At 35.9% G+C, this 12,891-nt stretch overlaps 1 protein-coding gene across 1 annotated transcript in view; it reads left to right on the forward strand.

Annotated features, from left to right (window-relative positions):
• CATSPERB (catsper channel auxiliary subunit beta) overlaps positions 1-12,891 on the forward strand; it is a 160,321-nt gene that overhangs the window by 5,646 nt on the left and 141,784 nt on the right. Inside the window, exons 3-5 of the mRNA XM_011949408.1 lie at positions 2,398-2,486; positions 4,379-4,519; positions 7,769-7,829. Coding sequence (XP_011804798.1) covers positions 2,398-2,486; positions 4,379-4,519; positions 7,769-7,829 — 291 coding nt within the window. The remainder of the gene's footprint in view (positions 1-2,397; positions 2,487-4,378; positions 4,520-7,768; positions 7,830-12,891) is intronic.

The raw sequence follows: 12,891 nt of genomic DNA on the forward strand, positions 1-12,891 counted from the left end.
CAGAAATATTTGTATACTTTGCATATTTGTGATATTTGTAAAGATATGTTTACTTATAGAATTTCAATAATAGCATCGCAATCATTACATTATACAAACAGAATGAGTAGCATTCAATTATAAATTAAATTTATTTTCACCTCCTATTTAAATCCAATCTTTGTCATGGTTCTTCCTCTGTCACTGGATGAATATTTGGGCCAGAACCAAGATTTTTTTTGTTACAATTGGATGATTCACACAGTTCTCCTAGAACAATAAACTCTGGGGAATATGAGGGACAGGAGAAATGGATCAGGGAGGGGCTGAGAAACTACCTGTTGGGCACTGTGCTCACTACCTGGGAGACAGATTCATTTGTACTCCAAAACTTAGTATACAAAATATACTTTTGTAACAAATCTGCACATGTTCCCCTTGAGCCAAAATCAGTTCTCTGAGCATTTGAAATTTTAAAACACTTTTGCATTGTAATTGTTGTAATTAAAATATCCAAGCCCATGTACAAGTCAAATTTAACTCTTATTTTATAATTGAAGTTTCTTCCCTGTTTCCTGTCTGGGCCTGTGCTGGTGGGAAGCCTATAGGTGAGGAAGAAAGGCTAAGATCAACTTTCCCTTCTCTCCACCTAGTGTTTAGATTCCTTTTCATTGTCTCATCAACTTTAGGTTTTGACCCTTCCTGCTCCAGCGTTGTAGAAAGGGAGGGAGATGTGGGAGGAAATAGCACAGTTCTGCCCTAACTGGTTCTGAGGGGACCATCTGACATTTGCACTTTCAAGTTCCAGCAGATGTGTAAAGCTGACCCTTGATCTCTAGGCACTTGAATGAGTCCTTCATAGCCCCTTCCCCTCCCTCACATTACCGGGAATCTCTTATCCGCAGTTCTTCTAACAAAGGCAAAAACTTCTTCATTCCCACTGGTCACTTATTTCTTTGTCTATGCCTTCAAATACTTTTTGCTGACAGCCAGTTGCCGTTCAGAGAGACCTTTGAGGACAGGAACCTAGATGACCCTAAGTTAGTTCTTTTTCACCAGTGACCTATATCTGGATCACAGGAAGCATTCATCCATCTTTTGCCCCAGTAAATTTTGGTTGTGCAGGACTCTTAATGAAATGGGAGAGTTCCCTGGCCCCTCTTGCAGGACATACAGGGGTGTGGCTGTTCTGGCACTCAAACCCCTTATGGGATGGGGACCATGCAGATGGGCAGGTGCAGGAGCCGGACGAGCACGCCTGGGCTCTGGCTCCATGACAGCATCCATGGGTGGGAGCAAGCCTGTGACTCCTGAAGCCCAAGTGGGTGTGTGTTACAGTGTGCCCTCTTAGCCTTGCTATCCATGGGCCGTTTAAGTGTTAACCAGCTCAGTGCCTTCTTGGTACCCAGGTCCTTGTCTGACATCCAGGAATAATCAGTTTGCGCATGGACTTGAAGGATGAATGCAGGGGTTTTATTGAATGTCCTGAGGTGGCTGTCAGCTGGATAGATGGCGAGCTAGAAGGGGAATGGTGTGGGAAGATGATCTTCCCCTGGATTTTGGCCTCTCCGACCTTCCCCAGCAGAACTCCTCTTGGCATTTAGACGCTCCTTCTCTTCTCTCTGCTATTCTTCTGCTCTTCTGTTCATCTCCTTGCTTGTCTACTTGTCTGCTCTGAGGCCTGGGGTCTGGGGTTTATATGGGTATAGGATAGGGGGCGTGGTAGGCTGATAGGCAACTTTTGTACACGAAAACAGAAATGCCTGTTTTCATTAGGGCTGTGGGTTTCCAGGCTTGAGGATGGGGCCTTTGCCTCTTCTACCCAGTATTTCTGTCTCCTGTCTATATCATTAACATACCCATCTCTTTCTCAACAAACCATATCCTGTTCTGTCCACCAAATCATCTCTTACCTTCTAGATTTTCTAAGTAGGAGTCTGAGTTTGCGCCCCAAACTGCAGGGATACATGTTACTTTTTTAGTGTGCCCATCAGACCCTCTTGCCTCAGACACAAGGTAAATAAGTAGAAGGGGTCCTCCTCCCAACATCTTCATTCAGTACCTCTCTATCAAAACACAAATTCTCTCTGCAGTCACCAATTCTGGATCCTTCTATACCCTCCAGGTGAGGCGCTGAAGTGTCAAGAACTGGTTTTTGTCTACCTCTAAAACTTTTGTGTCATGGTCTAGCGTGAGTTATATTAGTGCTTCAGCCAAACCTTCCCTTTTTAAACATGCCTGATAGCGTATGTGTAAAAAGAAAAACAAGGGGGAAATTTTGAATTTTACCTAAAGTGAATTTAAAATGTACAATTATAATTCTTATTCCTTAAAAATATTTTGTCATTTTTAGAAACATGGTATTTTTATGGACAGTATTCTATCAGTGATCTAATATATATATATTTTATTATTTAGGTGATACAGAGAAACGCTTTGCATGTTCTAGCAAAGGGTTCCCTCAAGAGACTGAAATAATCAAGTTATTTCTTTTCTCAGGAAACTTGGTAAGGTCCGCTGATAGCATGTGTTATAACCCTTCACGTTCCTTTAGAGTCCATGTGTAAAACCAATAGCGCTGTATTCCTTCCAAATACCCTCTACTACGTTCAGATTTGGGGAGGAAAATTCTATATAAATAATATTTTCTGTCTTTGCTAGTGTATGTCTACTTGGAGCAGGTAAAATACTTCACTACTTCACTTAGCCATAGAGTATCCTGTGTGTTTTTGCTTTTATTCTTTCTTTTTTAAAATGATGCCTCCTCCCTCCGCTTTTTAGTGGAGTTGATTTGGCCTTTTGAAGTCTGACAGATGTAGCCTATTAGAGAAGGAAAGCTACCTCACATGACCTTGAAAATCTGTCTTGCCTTTCTATAACAAGTACCACATTGAAGTTGTCATTTTGGGTAAGGAATGATATGATCCTTTGATTCAAATAATGGGAGACTTTTTAAAAACACACACAACAGAGTAAAATAAAGCATGCTATCAAGATCATGCAGCAAATACTAACAAAAATATACGTTAATAAAAAATGCACAGACTATCTAAAAATTTATGATAAATATAATGAAAACAAAGAAAAAGACTCCATGAGAACAAATGTACTTATTCCTAAGCCTGCTTTGACTTAGGCCACAATTTCCTCTTGATATGCTTATGTATTTAAGCTTTATATATACAACTATTGAGAAGTGTATGCTCTCTGAGCCAAAAATGCATTTCTGATTTGTTGTTATATGTTATGGAAAAAGAATGGGCTTTGGAAGAAGACGGACTTACGTAGCTGGGGTCCAGTCTTGGTTCTGCCATTTATGGTCTGTGTGTCCTGGGGCAGGTTACCTAAACTCTCTGACCCTCAGTTCTTCTTCTAAAATGGGAATTATAACCTACTTTTTGGATAGTTGTAGTACAGTAGTTCTAGCAGCAGTAGTATTAGAAGTGATAGCTAACATTTATAAAGTGTCTATGTGTATCAGGCATTTTTTAAAAAATGTTTAATGTTCATTATGACATTTAATCTACACATTTAATCTTATTTGAGGAAAGTACTATTGTTTCTTTTTTTGCTAATAACCCTGTTAAAAATTGTACTGCCTTCCCAAACTCCTGCACTGTCAACCTCCCTTTCCTGCTTCGTTCTTATAATGTATTCTATATTCATTTCATTTTTTCTATCTTTTCCTTCATTCTCTACCAATCCATCCACCAATCTCTCCATCCAGTTTGTCTCCCTGCCAATCTCCATTAGAATGTTAATTCCACAGGGGCAGAGGGTTCTGTCTGTTTTATTCACATCTGCATTCCCAGCACCATTCATAGGAAGGGCTCAATAGATGTTTTTGGAATGAATGTATTTCCCCATTTTTTAGATTAGGAAAACTAAAACTCAGATAAGGAACTTGCGCAAAGCGATCTTAAGTACTAGGAGAACTAATTGAAATAAAGCTCTTGGTATCTGTCTCTTGTTAGTTTTCAGTAAAATTCACCATTCCTGATTGCTACATTTTCATATACCATCTCAAAACTAGGAAATATCCAATAAAGATGCAGTAAAATGAGGTTTGCTTTATACAGTTGCTTCTTTTTTTATTTAGACACAAAATAACAATTTTAATAAAATTAGAACTTCCATTTGTGATAACATATTGCTTTGAGTCTATGTTTACTACATGTAATAATAATGACCATTTCTATGATAGAAAAGATTATTATAAAGATGAAACCTTTATAATGCCAGCATAATAGGTTACTGAGTTCTGAAAGTATAATTTTATAAATAGATTTTTTTTTCTAACTAGAAACTGGAATTACTAATCACTTTTAGATCTACTAACTTGTGTCTCTGCAGCAAGTGGTTATTAGTTGTTGTTTTTTTTTCTTGCTCTTTCCTAAAGAAAATCCAGTGTTTCTTCCAAACTGAAAATGAAATTGCATCAAAAGGAATGCTAAGTGTGTTCACATCAGGAGGACTGGCTCCCAGCTTGGGAATCATTAATAGTACATATAATGGCATCTTCCACTTTAATTTAACGTTGGTAATTACATTTTATCTTATTCTGTGATATGTTATTAACAAGAAGCATACTCTTCCTTATAAGATGTATTTTTTTAAAATAGGTAGCTGAGTAATATTACATCTATGTATGTGTTAAGCCCAATGATAGTGTTACATTTTTTGCTTTAAACAGTCATATATTTTAAAATAAATTAAAGAAGAAGAAATACTTATTTGTACCCTTTACCTACATGTTTATTATTTATACTGTTCCTCATTCTTTCCTGTAGATATAAGTTGCCATCTGATGTCAATTTCTTTTAGCATTTCTTACAGTGCAGAACTGCTGGCAAATAATTCTCTGGGTTTTTTTCCTCCTAAAAATGTCTTTATTTCACCTCTTTTTTGGCAACAACTTTATTAAGATATAATTCCACACAATTCACTCATTTAAAATGTGCACTTAAATGGTTTTTAGTATGTTCATAGAGTTGTGCAACCATCACCACTAATTCCAGAATACCTTAGTCACTCCAAAAGTGATGAAAGTGAGAGTCTATAACTATTAGCAGTCACTCCCAATCCCCCCCACTCCCCGGCCCTAGACAACCACTGATCTTTCTGTTTCGATAGATTTTCTAACTCTGAACATTTTATGTAAATGAAACATATATATGTAGTGTTCATGACTGGCTTCTTTCAATTAGAATATGTTTCAGTTAGCATAATATGGTCAAATAATATCACATTGTATAAATACCACATTTTGTTTATCCATTTATCAGTTGATGAACTTTTGGGCTGTTCCCACTTTTTGGCTCTTACGAGTAGTGCTGCTGTGAATATTTATGTGAAAATTTTTCTGTGGAAATATGTTTTCATTTTTCTTAGCTACATGGCGAGGGATGGAATTATTGGATCATATGATAACTCCATGTTTGACCTTTTGAGGAAATGCCAGACTGTTTTCTAAAGTGGTTGTACTGCTTTACATTCTCACCAGCAGCTTGTTAGAATTCCAATTTCTTTTCTTTCTTTCTTTTTGTTTAGAGACAAGGTTTTGCTGTGTTGCCCAGGCTGGATTTCCTGGGCTAAAGTGCCCAGAAATTCTGCCTAAACCTTCTGAGTAGCCAGGACTACAAGTGCATACCACCACACCTGGGTTAGGGTTCCCATTTCTCCACATCCTCACCAATGCTAGTTTTTATTTGTCTTTTTAAAAATAACCATCCTAGTAGGTATAAAGTGCTATCTCATTATAATTTTGATTTTAATTTCCCTAATAACTAATGATGTTGAGTATCTTTTTGTGTACTTATTAGGCCCTTGAATATGTTCTTTGGGGAAATATCTATTCAAATTATTTGCCGAGTTTTAGTTGGGGTATTTGTCTTTTTGATTTGTAAAAGTTCTGTATAAATTCTAGATACAAGTCTCTTATCAGACATATGATTTGCAAATATTTTCTCTCATTCTATGCATTGTCTTTTCACTTTCTTGATAGTGTCCTTTAATACACAAAAGTTTTTCTTAATGAAGTCTGCTGTATCTATTTTTTCTGTTGTTGCTCATGCTTTTGGTGTCATGTGTAGAAAACCATTGCCTGACTCAAGGTTATGAAATTTTACCCCACATGTTTTCTTCTAGGAGGTTGATAATTTACCTTTTACATTTAGATCTTGGATCCATTTTGAGTTCATTTTTGTGTTTGATGTGAGATAGGGGTCCTTACCCATTCTTTGGCATGTGGATATCCAGCTGTCCTAGCATGACTTGTAGAAAAGACTATTATTCTTCTTCTATTGAATTGTTTTGGCACTTCTGTTGAAAATAAGTTGACCATAAATGGGACAGTTTATTTCTAGATTCTCAATTTTATTGCATTGATCCACATGTCTATCTTTATACTGGTATCATATTGTTTTGATATTGTTGCTTTATACTACAGTTTGAAGTCAGGAAGCATCAATCTTCTAACTTTGTTCTTCTTTTTCAAGAATATTTTTGCTAGTCTGAGTTACCATATGAATTTTAGGATAAGCTTGCCAATTTTTACAAAGTAGCCATCTGGGATTCTGATAAGGACTGTACTGAATCCATACATATATTTGGGTAGTATTGCCATTTTACTAATATTAAGTCTTCCAATCTATGAACATGGATGTCTCTCCATTTATTTAGATCTTTAATTTCTTTCAATAATGTTTTATGTTTTCAGAATATAAGTTTTACACTTCTTTTGCTAAATTTGTTTCTAATATTTTATTCTTTTTTACGTTGTAAAGGGAATTACTTTCTTAATCTCATTTTCAGATTGTTTACTGCAAGTACATAGAAATATAATGATTGATTTTTATATGTTGATCTAGTATCCTGCAGCCTTGCTAAACTTGTCTGTAAGATCTAATAGGTTTTTAGCGGTCAACTGAAACTTTGAAGCATAGTTTTGTCAAATATAAAATTTCTGGTTGACTTCATTTTCTTTCAGCATTTTGAAAATTTTATTCTAATGTCATCAGACACCTTTGCTTCTGAATGAGAAATCAGCTGTTAATTTTATGATTGTCTCCTGTATGTAATATGTTATTTTTCTCTGGATGCTTTTAAGATTTTTCTCTTTGGATTTACCCAAGTAAGGTTCCCTGGGCTTCTTGAATTGTAAGTTTAGCAAATTTGGAACGTTTTCGGCCATTATTTCTTCAAAAATGAATTGTACCATGGGTCTCTAATATCTTACCTGTGATTTTGGTAGCTGAAATCGCTACTCAATTCTTTTAGCTTGCACTGCTAGTTTTTACAAACTGGTCTTCTGGGGGTGTCCTTTGCATGTTTATTGCCCAAGAATTTGGTCACAGTTTATATTTAAATCTCAGAGATTACCGTTCTTGCAGTTTCCTTATTCCTGGAATTTTCCTCTTAATATCCCAAATGCTCTGTCAACTTCAAGCTCTGTCTCTGACATGTCATGCCAGTAAATACTTCAACTTTGTGCTACTGAAACTTGGCTGTATAGAGTTCCACTGTGTGGCTATATTATACACAACTGATGAATATTTTCATTATTTCCAATGTTCAGCCATTACAGTGATGCAAAATTATTCTTGAACACATTTTATTTCACACATATGTGAGCATAATGTAGGAAAAATTCCTAACAGTGAAATTTCTAGGTAAAAGGTATATGCATTGGATGTTTTTGTTTAATTCTCTTTTAAAAAGCTAGTGTAGAATGTGACATGTTGTTATTAATGTTGTAAAACATTGTTTTCTGATGTCTTCTTTATTCAAGTTCAGTGATCGGATTTTCTGGTTGGTTGATATTCCTAGAGAAAACATCACACAAAACACAGGTAAGAGTGATCTGAATTAATTCTTTTACCCCCAGGTCTGGATTTATCAAATAAAAAGAACAAAAAGAATGTATTATCTTAAAAATGATTTGTTGTCTCATGTAAATCTCCCATGTGATATTTGGGACATACTTACTAAAAATTATCTGTGGTTTATCTGAATTTTTAATTTAACTGGGATACTGTATTTTATCTGACAGTCCTATTATAGGTAGATTGTTTTGACATATACAACGTTTATGTTATCCTTTATTTAAAATAAACTCATTTCTTAGAATTTGGAAATTGTAGTATTAATATGGGTACTAATTTATTTTACTGAAGATGAATCATTAATTTTAATATGTTATAAGCTGTACATATGATGTATTATTTTATTATGGAATCTACTATTAAGTATTTTGTGGCAGTGTAGCATCATATGCTACTGTATATACCTAGGTGAAAAGAAGAGAAAAGTCGAATTCCAGGAACTGTGAGTATTGATCTAGTGAACTGACCTAGTAGATCTCTAGGCATAAGACACATTCCCAGAGGTTAAAAATGGTGGAAGGTTTGTTGTTTTAATATGATAGGTACATTAAACAAAACCAACTTGACTCCACTTAAGGAAAAAGAAGAAATTTATTTTAGTCATAGAACCCAAAGACAAAAATGTGCCATCTTATAGGAAGGAATTAGAAATAAGAAATGGAAAACCATCGAGAACTGAGGGAATACTTTCATCCTGTTTGTCTGTCTTATCTGTATTTTCTATAAATTTACATTTATTTTTCTTTTTTGTAGACAGGCTTTCTAAAGTGGCCTCATTACAGTTGAATTTTATGTATCTTTCTTATGGGTCAGCCCAATTCCAAATTCCCAGGACAGTATCTGCAGTTGACTCATTGTTGATCCAGCATCCACCTGTGTACCAAGCAAATATGGATTGGGAGAGTGGGATGGGGGAAACATACAGGCCAACCCCTCCTGGTACTGGAGTAAAGGACATTCTAAACTGTGTCCTATAGAATGAAAGCAAGGCAAGGTGAGGGTAAGTTAGAGATGACGGAAAAGATTCTATAAATAAAAAAGTGTCAAAGATAAAGGTCTGCAATAGATGCTCCAGTGCCATAACATCTGGCATAGATTGTATCACTATCTTTACCCTTTACTCAACTTGTTTTCGAATTAATTTTCTTATTGGAGCTATGTGTGATTTTTAAAGGAATTTATCTTGAAAATTGTACTCTTTTTTTTGATGTAGCCTAACTCTTATTAATATAATGATAGAATGTTATTCCAGAAGCTTAGCACAATATTGACATTCATTTGACCATCGAAGAAGTGAAGATCACATGTTATTTTTACTTCTGCTCTTTATTTACAAACTTTAATTTTAGAAAAGCATTGATTCTAAAGTCACCCAGACAGGAACAAAGATGATATGAGAACTTAAGGATTTTAGAAAAAGACCAAATTAGCCCTTCCTCTCCTGATACAACTCCCTGGACTGAGTAAAAAGAAATATCGTTGTGCTAGTACTGTAATAGGAGAGGCTGGTTTATGTAGATAGTAATATGCTAAAAATCAGAGAAAAAATGTTCAGAGGTAAGGAGATCATATTCATTTACTTTTTCCTCTTTAATCACCTTATTTACTGCTATGGCATGAATTTGAGTATTATGAGTATATGTAAAATCTTGGGAATATATTTGAGTGTATGTAAAATCTTGGAAAAGTAGGTTAGGCAACATCAACAACAAAGGTAGTAAAATAGTCATTGTAGTGGTAGTAGAAATAGCAGGCAGCATTTATTGAATTCTTATTATATGTCAGCACTGCTCTATACGCTCATTTATTCCTAACCATGTGGTAGATACTATTAGTATCTTCATTTTCAGATGATTTAACTGAGGCCCATGGAGTTGTATAGAAATTTAGAGATAACTAGGTGGTGAAAGCAGTTTGAAGTATGAACTACAAACAGTTGTTGAAAGTAAACAGCACCTCCTTGATTTACACTACATGATTTGCTCCTTTTCATTTTAAAATAAGGTATAATTTGCATTCTATGAAACATACCTTTTTGGTGTCCAGTTCTATGGGTTTTGATAAATGTTTACAATTGCGTAATCACTGCAGTGAAGACATAGACAGTTGCCTCAGGCAATAAAATCACTCCACCCATAATTAACCTCTCTCCATCTCCCAGGCCCTGGCAACCACTGTTTTGTTCTCTGTTCCTGTTGTTTTGTCTATTCCAGGGGCGTATAAATGGAATCATAAACTATACAGCCTTTGAATCTGGCTTCTTTCACTTAGCTAATTCATTGGAGATTTGTCTATGTTATAGTTTCTCTAGTGTTCTCATTGGGTAGTATTTTTGGTGTGGATAGTTAATTTTGTTGAAGGGCATTTGGGTGTTTCCAGTTTTTGACAATTATGAATAAAGGTACTGCAAACAATCTCATACATTTTTTTGTGTGAACATGCATTTTTGTTGCATTTAGCTAATACCAAGTAGTAGGATTACTGTGTTGTATGGTAAGTGTAACCTTAACTTTATAAGAAAAACTGTCAAACGATTTCCCAGAGTGGCTTTATCATTTTGTGTTCTGACCACCAGGTGATCTGCATACATCCCAGAATGTAGTATATGTGTGTGTGTGTGTGTATGCTTGTAAATATGTATGCATATATGTATGTGTAGACATAGTTTTAAAATTTTTAGCCATTCTAAAAAAAGCGTAGTGGCATTTAATTGTGTGTTTGTTTGTTTGTTTGTTTGGGGTTTCTTGAGACGAAATCTCGCTCTGTCACCCAGGCTGAAGTGCAGTGGCGCGATCTCGGCTCACTGCAGCCTCCACCTCCTGGATTCAAGTGATTCTGCTGCCTCAGCCTCCTGAATAGCCAGGATTACAGATACACACCACTAGGCCCGGCTAATTTTTTGTATTTTTAGTAGAAACAGGTTTCCGCCATGTTGACCAGGCTGGTCTCAGGTAATCCACCAACCTCGGCCTCCCAAAGTGCTGGGATTACAGGCGTGAGCCACCATGCCAGGTCTAATTGTGGTTTTCATTTGCATTTTTCTAACAGCGGACATTGAGCATCTTGTTTTTGTGCTTATTTGCCATTTGGTTTAGTATCTGTTCAAATGTTTTACAAGTTTATTATATATTCTGGATACGGGTGTTATTAGATATGATTTGCAGATATTTTCTCCCCGTCTGGGGCTTGTCTTTTCATCTCTTAAGAGTATCTCTTGGAGATCAGAATTTTCAATTTTGCTGAAGGCTAATTTATCAGCTTTTTATTTTATGGATGGTACTTTTGACATCACAGCTAAGAAATCTTTGCCTAACCTAAGTTCACAAAGATATTCTACATTTTCTTCTAGAAGTTTACACTTCTAGCTTTTGTATTTAGGTCTATGATTTATTTTGAGTTAATTTTTATAAGTTATATGGGCCAATGTTAATTTTTTGGAATTTGGATATCTAATTATTCCAGTACCATTGTTGTAAAAACTTTTTATCTCCATTGAATTGCTCTTTCTGGACTGTATCCTTTCACCAATACCACACTGTCTTGATTATTTTAGCTTTATAATAGGTCTTATAAGTAATGTTAGTCCTTCAATGTTGATCTTCTTTTTCAAAATTGTTTTGGTTATTATAGTTCTTTTGCCTTTCTATGTAAATTTTAGAATCAACTTGTTTACTTCTACAAAAATCCTGCAGTGATTTTTAATTTTGTATTGCATTGAATCTATAGATCAGTTTAGGGAGAGTCAATATCTGTTTGTTTTTTGTTTTTTGTTTTTTTGAGATGGAGTCTTGCTCCTATTGCCCAGGCTGGAGGACAGTGGCATGATCTTGGCTCACCACAACCTCCACCTCCCAAGTTCAAGCGATTCTCCTGCCTCAGCCTCCCCGGTAGCTGGGATTACAGGTGCCCGCCACCATGCCTGGCTAATTTTTTTTTGTATTTTTAGTAGAGATGGGGTTTCGCCATGTTGGCCAGGCTGGTCTCGAACTCCTAACCTCAGGTGATCCACCCACCTTGGCCTCCCAAAGTGCTGGGATTACAGGCATGAACCACCTTGCCTGGCCGGGAGAGTCAATATCTTAATAGTAATGAGTCTTCCAAGCCATGGAGACACTATATCTCTCCATTTGTTTACGTCTTTTTAAAAATGTATTTCATCCAGGTTTCGTGGCTTTCAGCTTAGAAAACTTGCATATTTAAAAAAAAAAAAAGTATACCAAAATTATTCTTTCAGGAATCATCTCTATAGTCTGTTACTTTGTTACTAGAGAAGCTTCTGTGAATGTGTAGAGCACTGGAAACTACAAGGCAGAGGCTCAGCATTCTCTCCTAAGCGTGAAGCTGGCACCTGGTGTTGGTTGGCTGCAACTGCCATTTGCCATTGATGATCATTCTTCTCTTCTTGTGGTAGAGGAAGAGGGAGAGAATGCAGTTTGAGTGGTTTCTGTTTTTTTGGTTTTTGTTTTTTAAAGGCGCGGTGGCTCAGGCCTGTAATCTCAGCACTTTGGGAGGCCGAGGCAGGCAGATCACCTGAGGTCAGGGGTTCAAAACCAGCCTGACCTACATGGCGAAACCCTGTTTCTACTAAAAATACAAAAATTAGCCTGGCGCAATGGAGAGCACCTGTAATCCCAGCTACTCAAGAGACTGAGGCAGTACAATTGCTTGAACCCAGGAGGCAGAGGTTGCAGTGAGTCGAGATTGCACCATTGCACTCCAGCCTAGGTGATAGAGAGAGACTCCGTCTCAGAAAAAAAAAGTAGTTTATGGTTTCAGTGTTATTGTAAGTGGTACTTTTTACTATGTTGATTTCCAATTGTTCATTGTTCGTATGTAGAAAAATGATTGAGTTCTGTTTATTGATCTTGTATACTGCAATCTTATTAAATTCACTTATTAGTTCTAATAGCTTTTAATATATTCTTTGGGATTTTCTACATAGATAATTACTCATTTAGGAATGGAGATAATTTTATTTCTTCTCTTCCAATATGTATTCATTTTGTTTCTTTTTCTTTTTTTTTTTTTT

The sequence above is a fragment of the Colobus angolensis genome, unplaced genomic scaffold (genome assembly GCF_000951035.1).
Source record: "Colobus angolensis palliatus isolate OR3802 unplaced genomic scaffold, Cang.pa_1.0 Scaffold3, whole genome shotgun sequence".
Lineage (NCBI taxonomy): Eukaryota > Metazoa > Chordata > Mammalia > Primates > Cercopithecidae > Colobus > Colobus angolensis.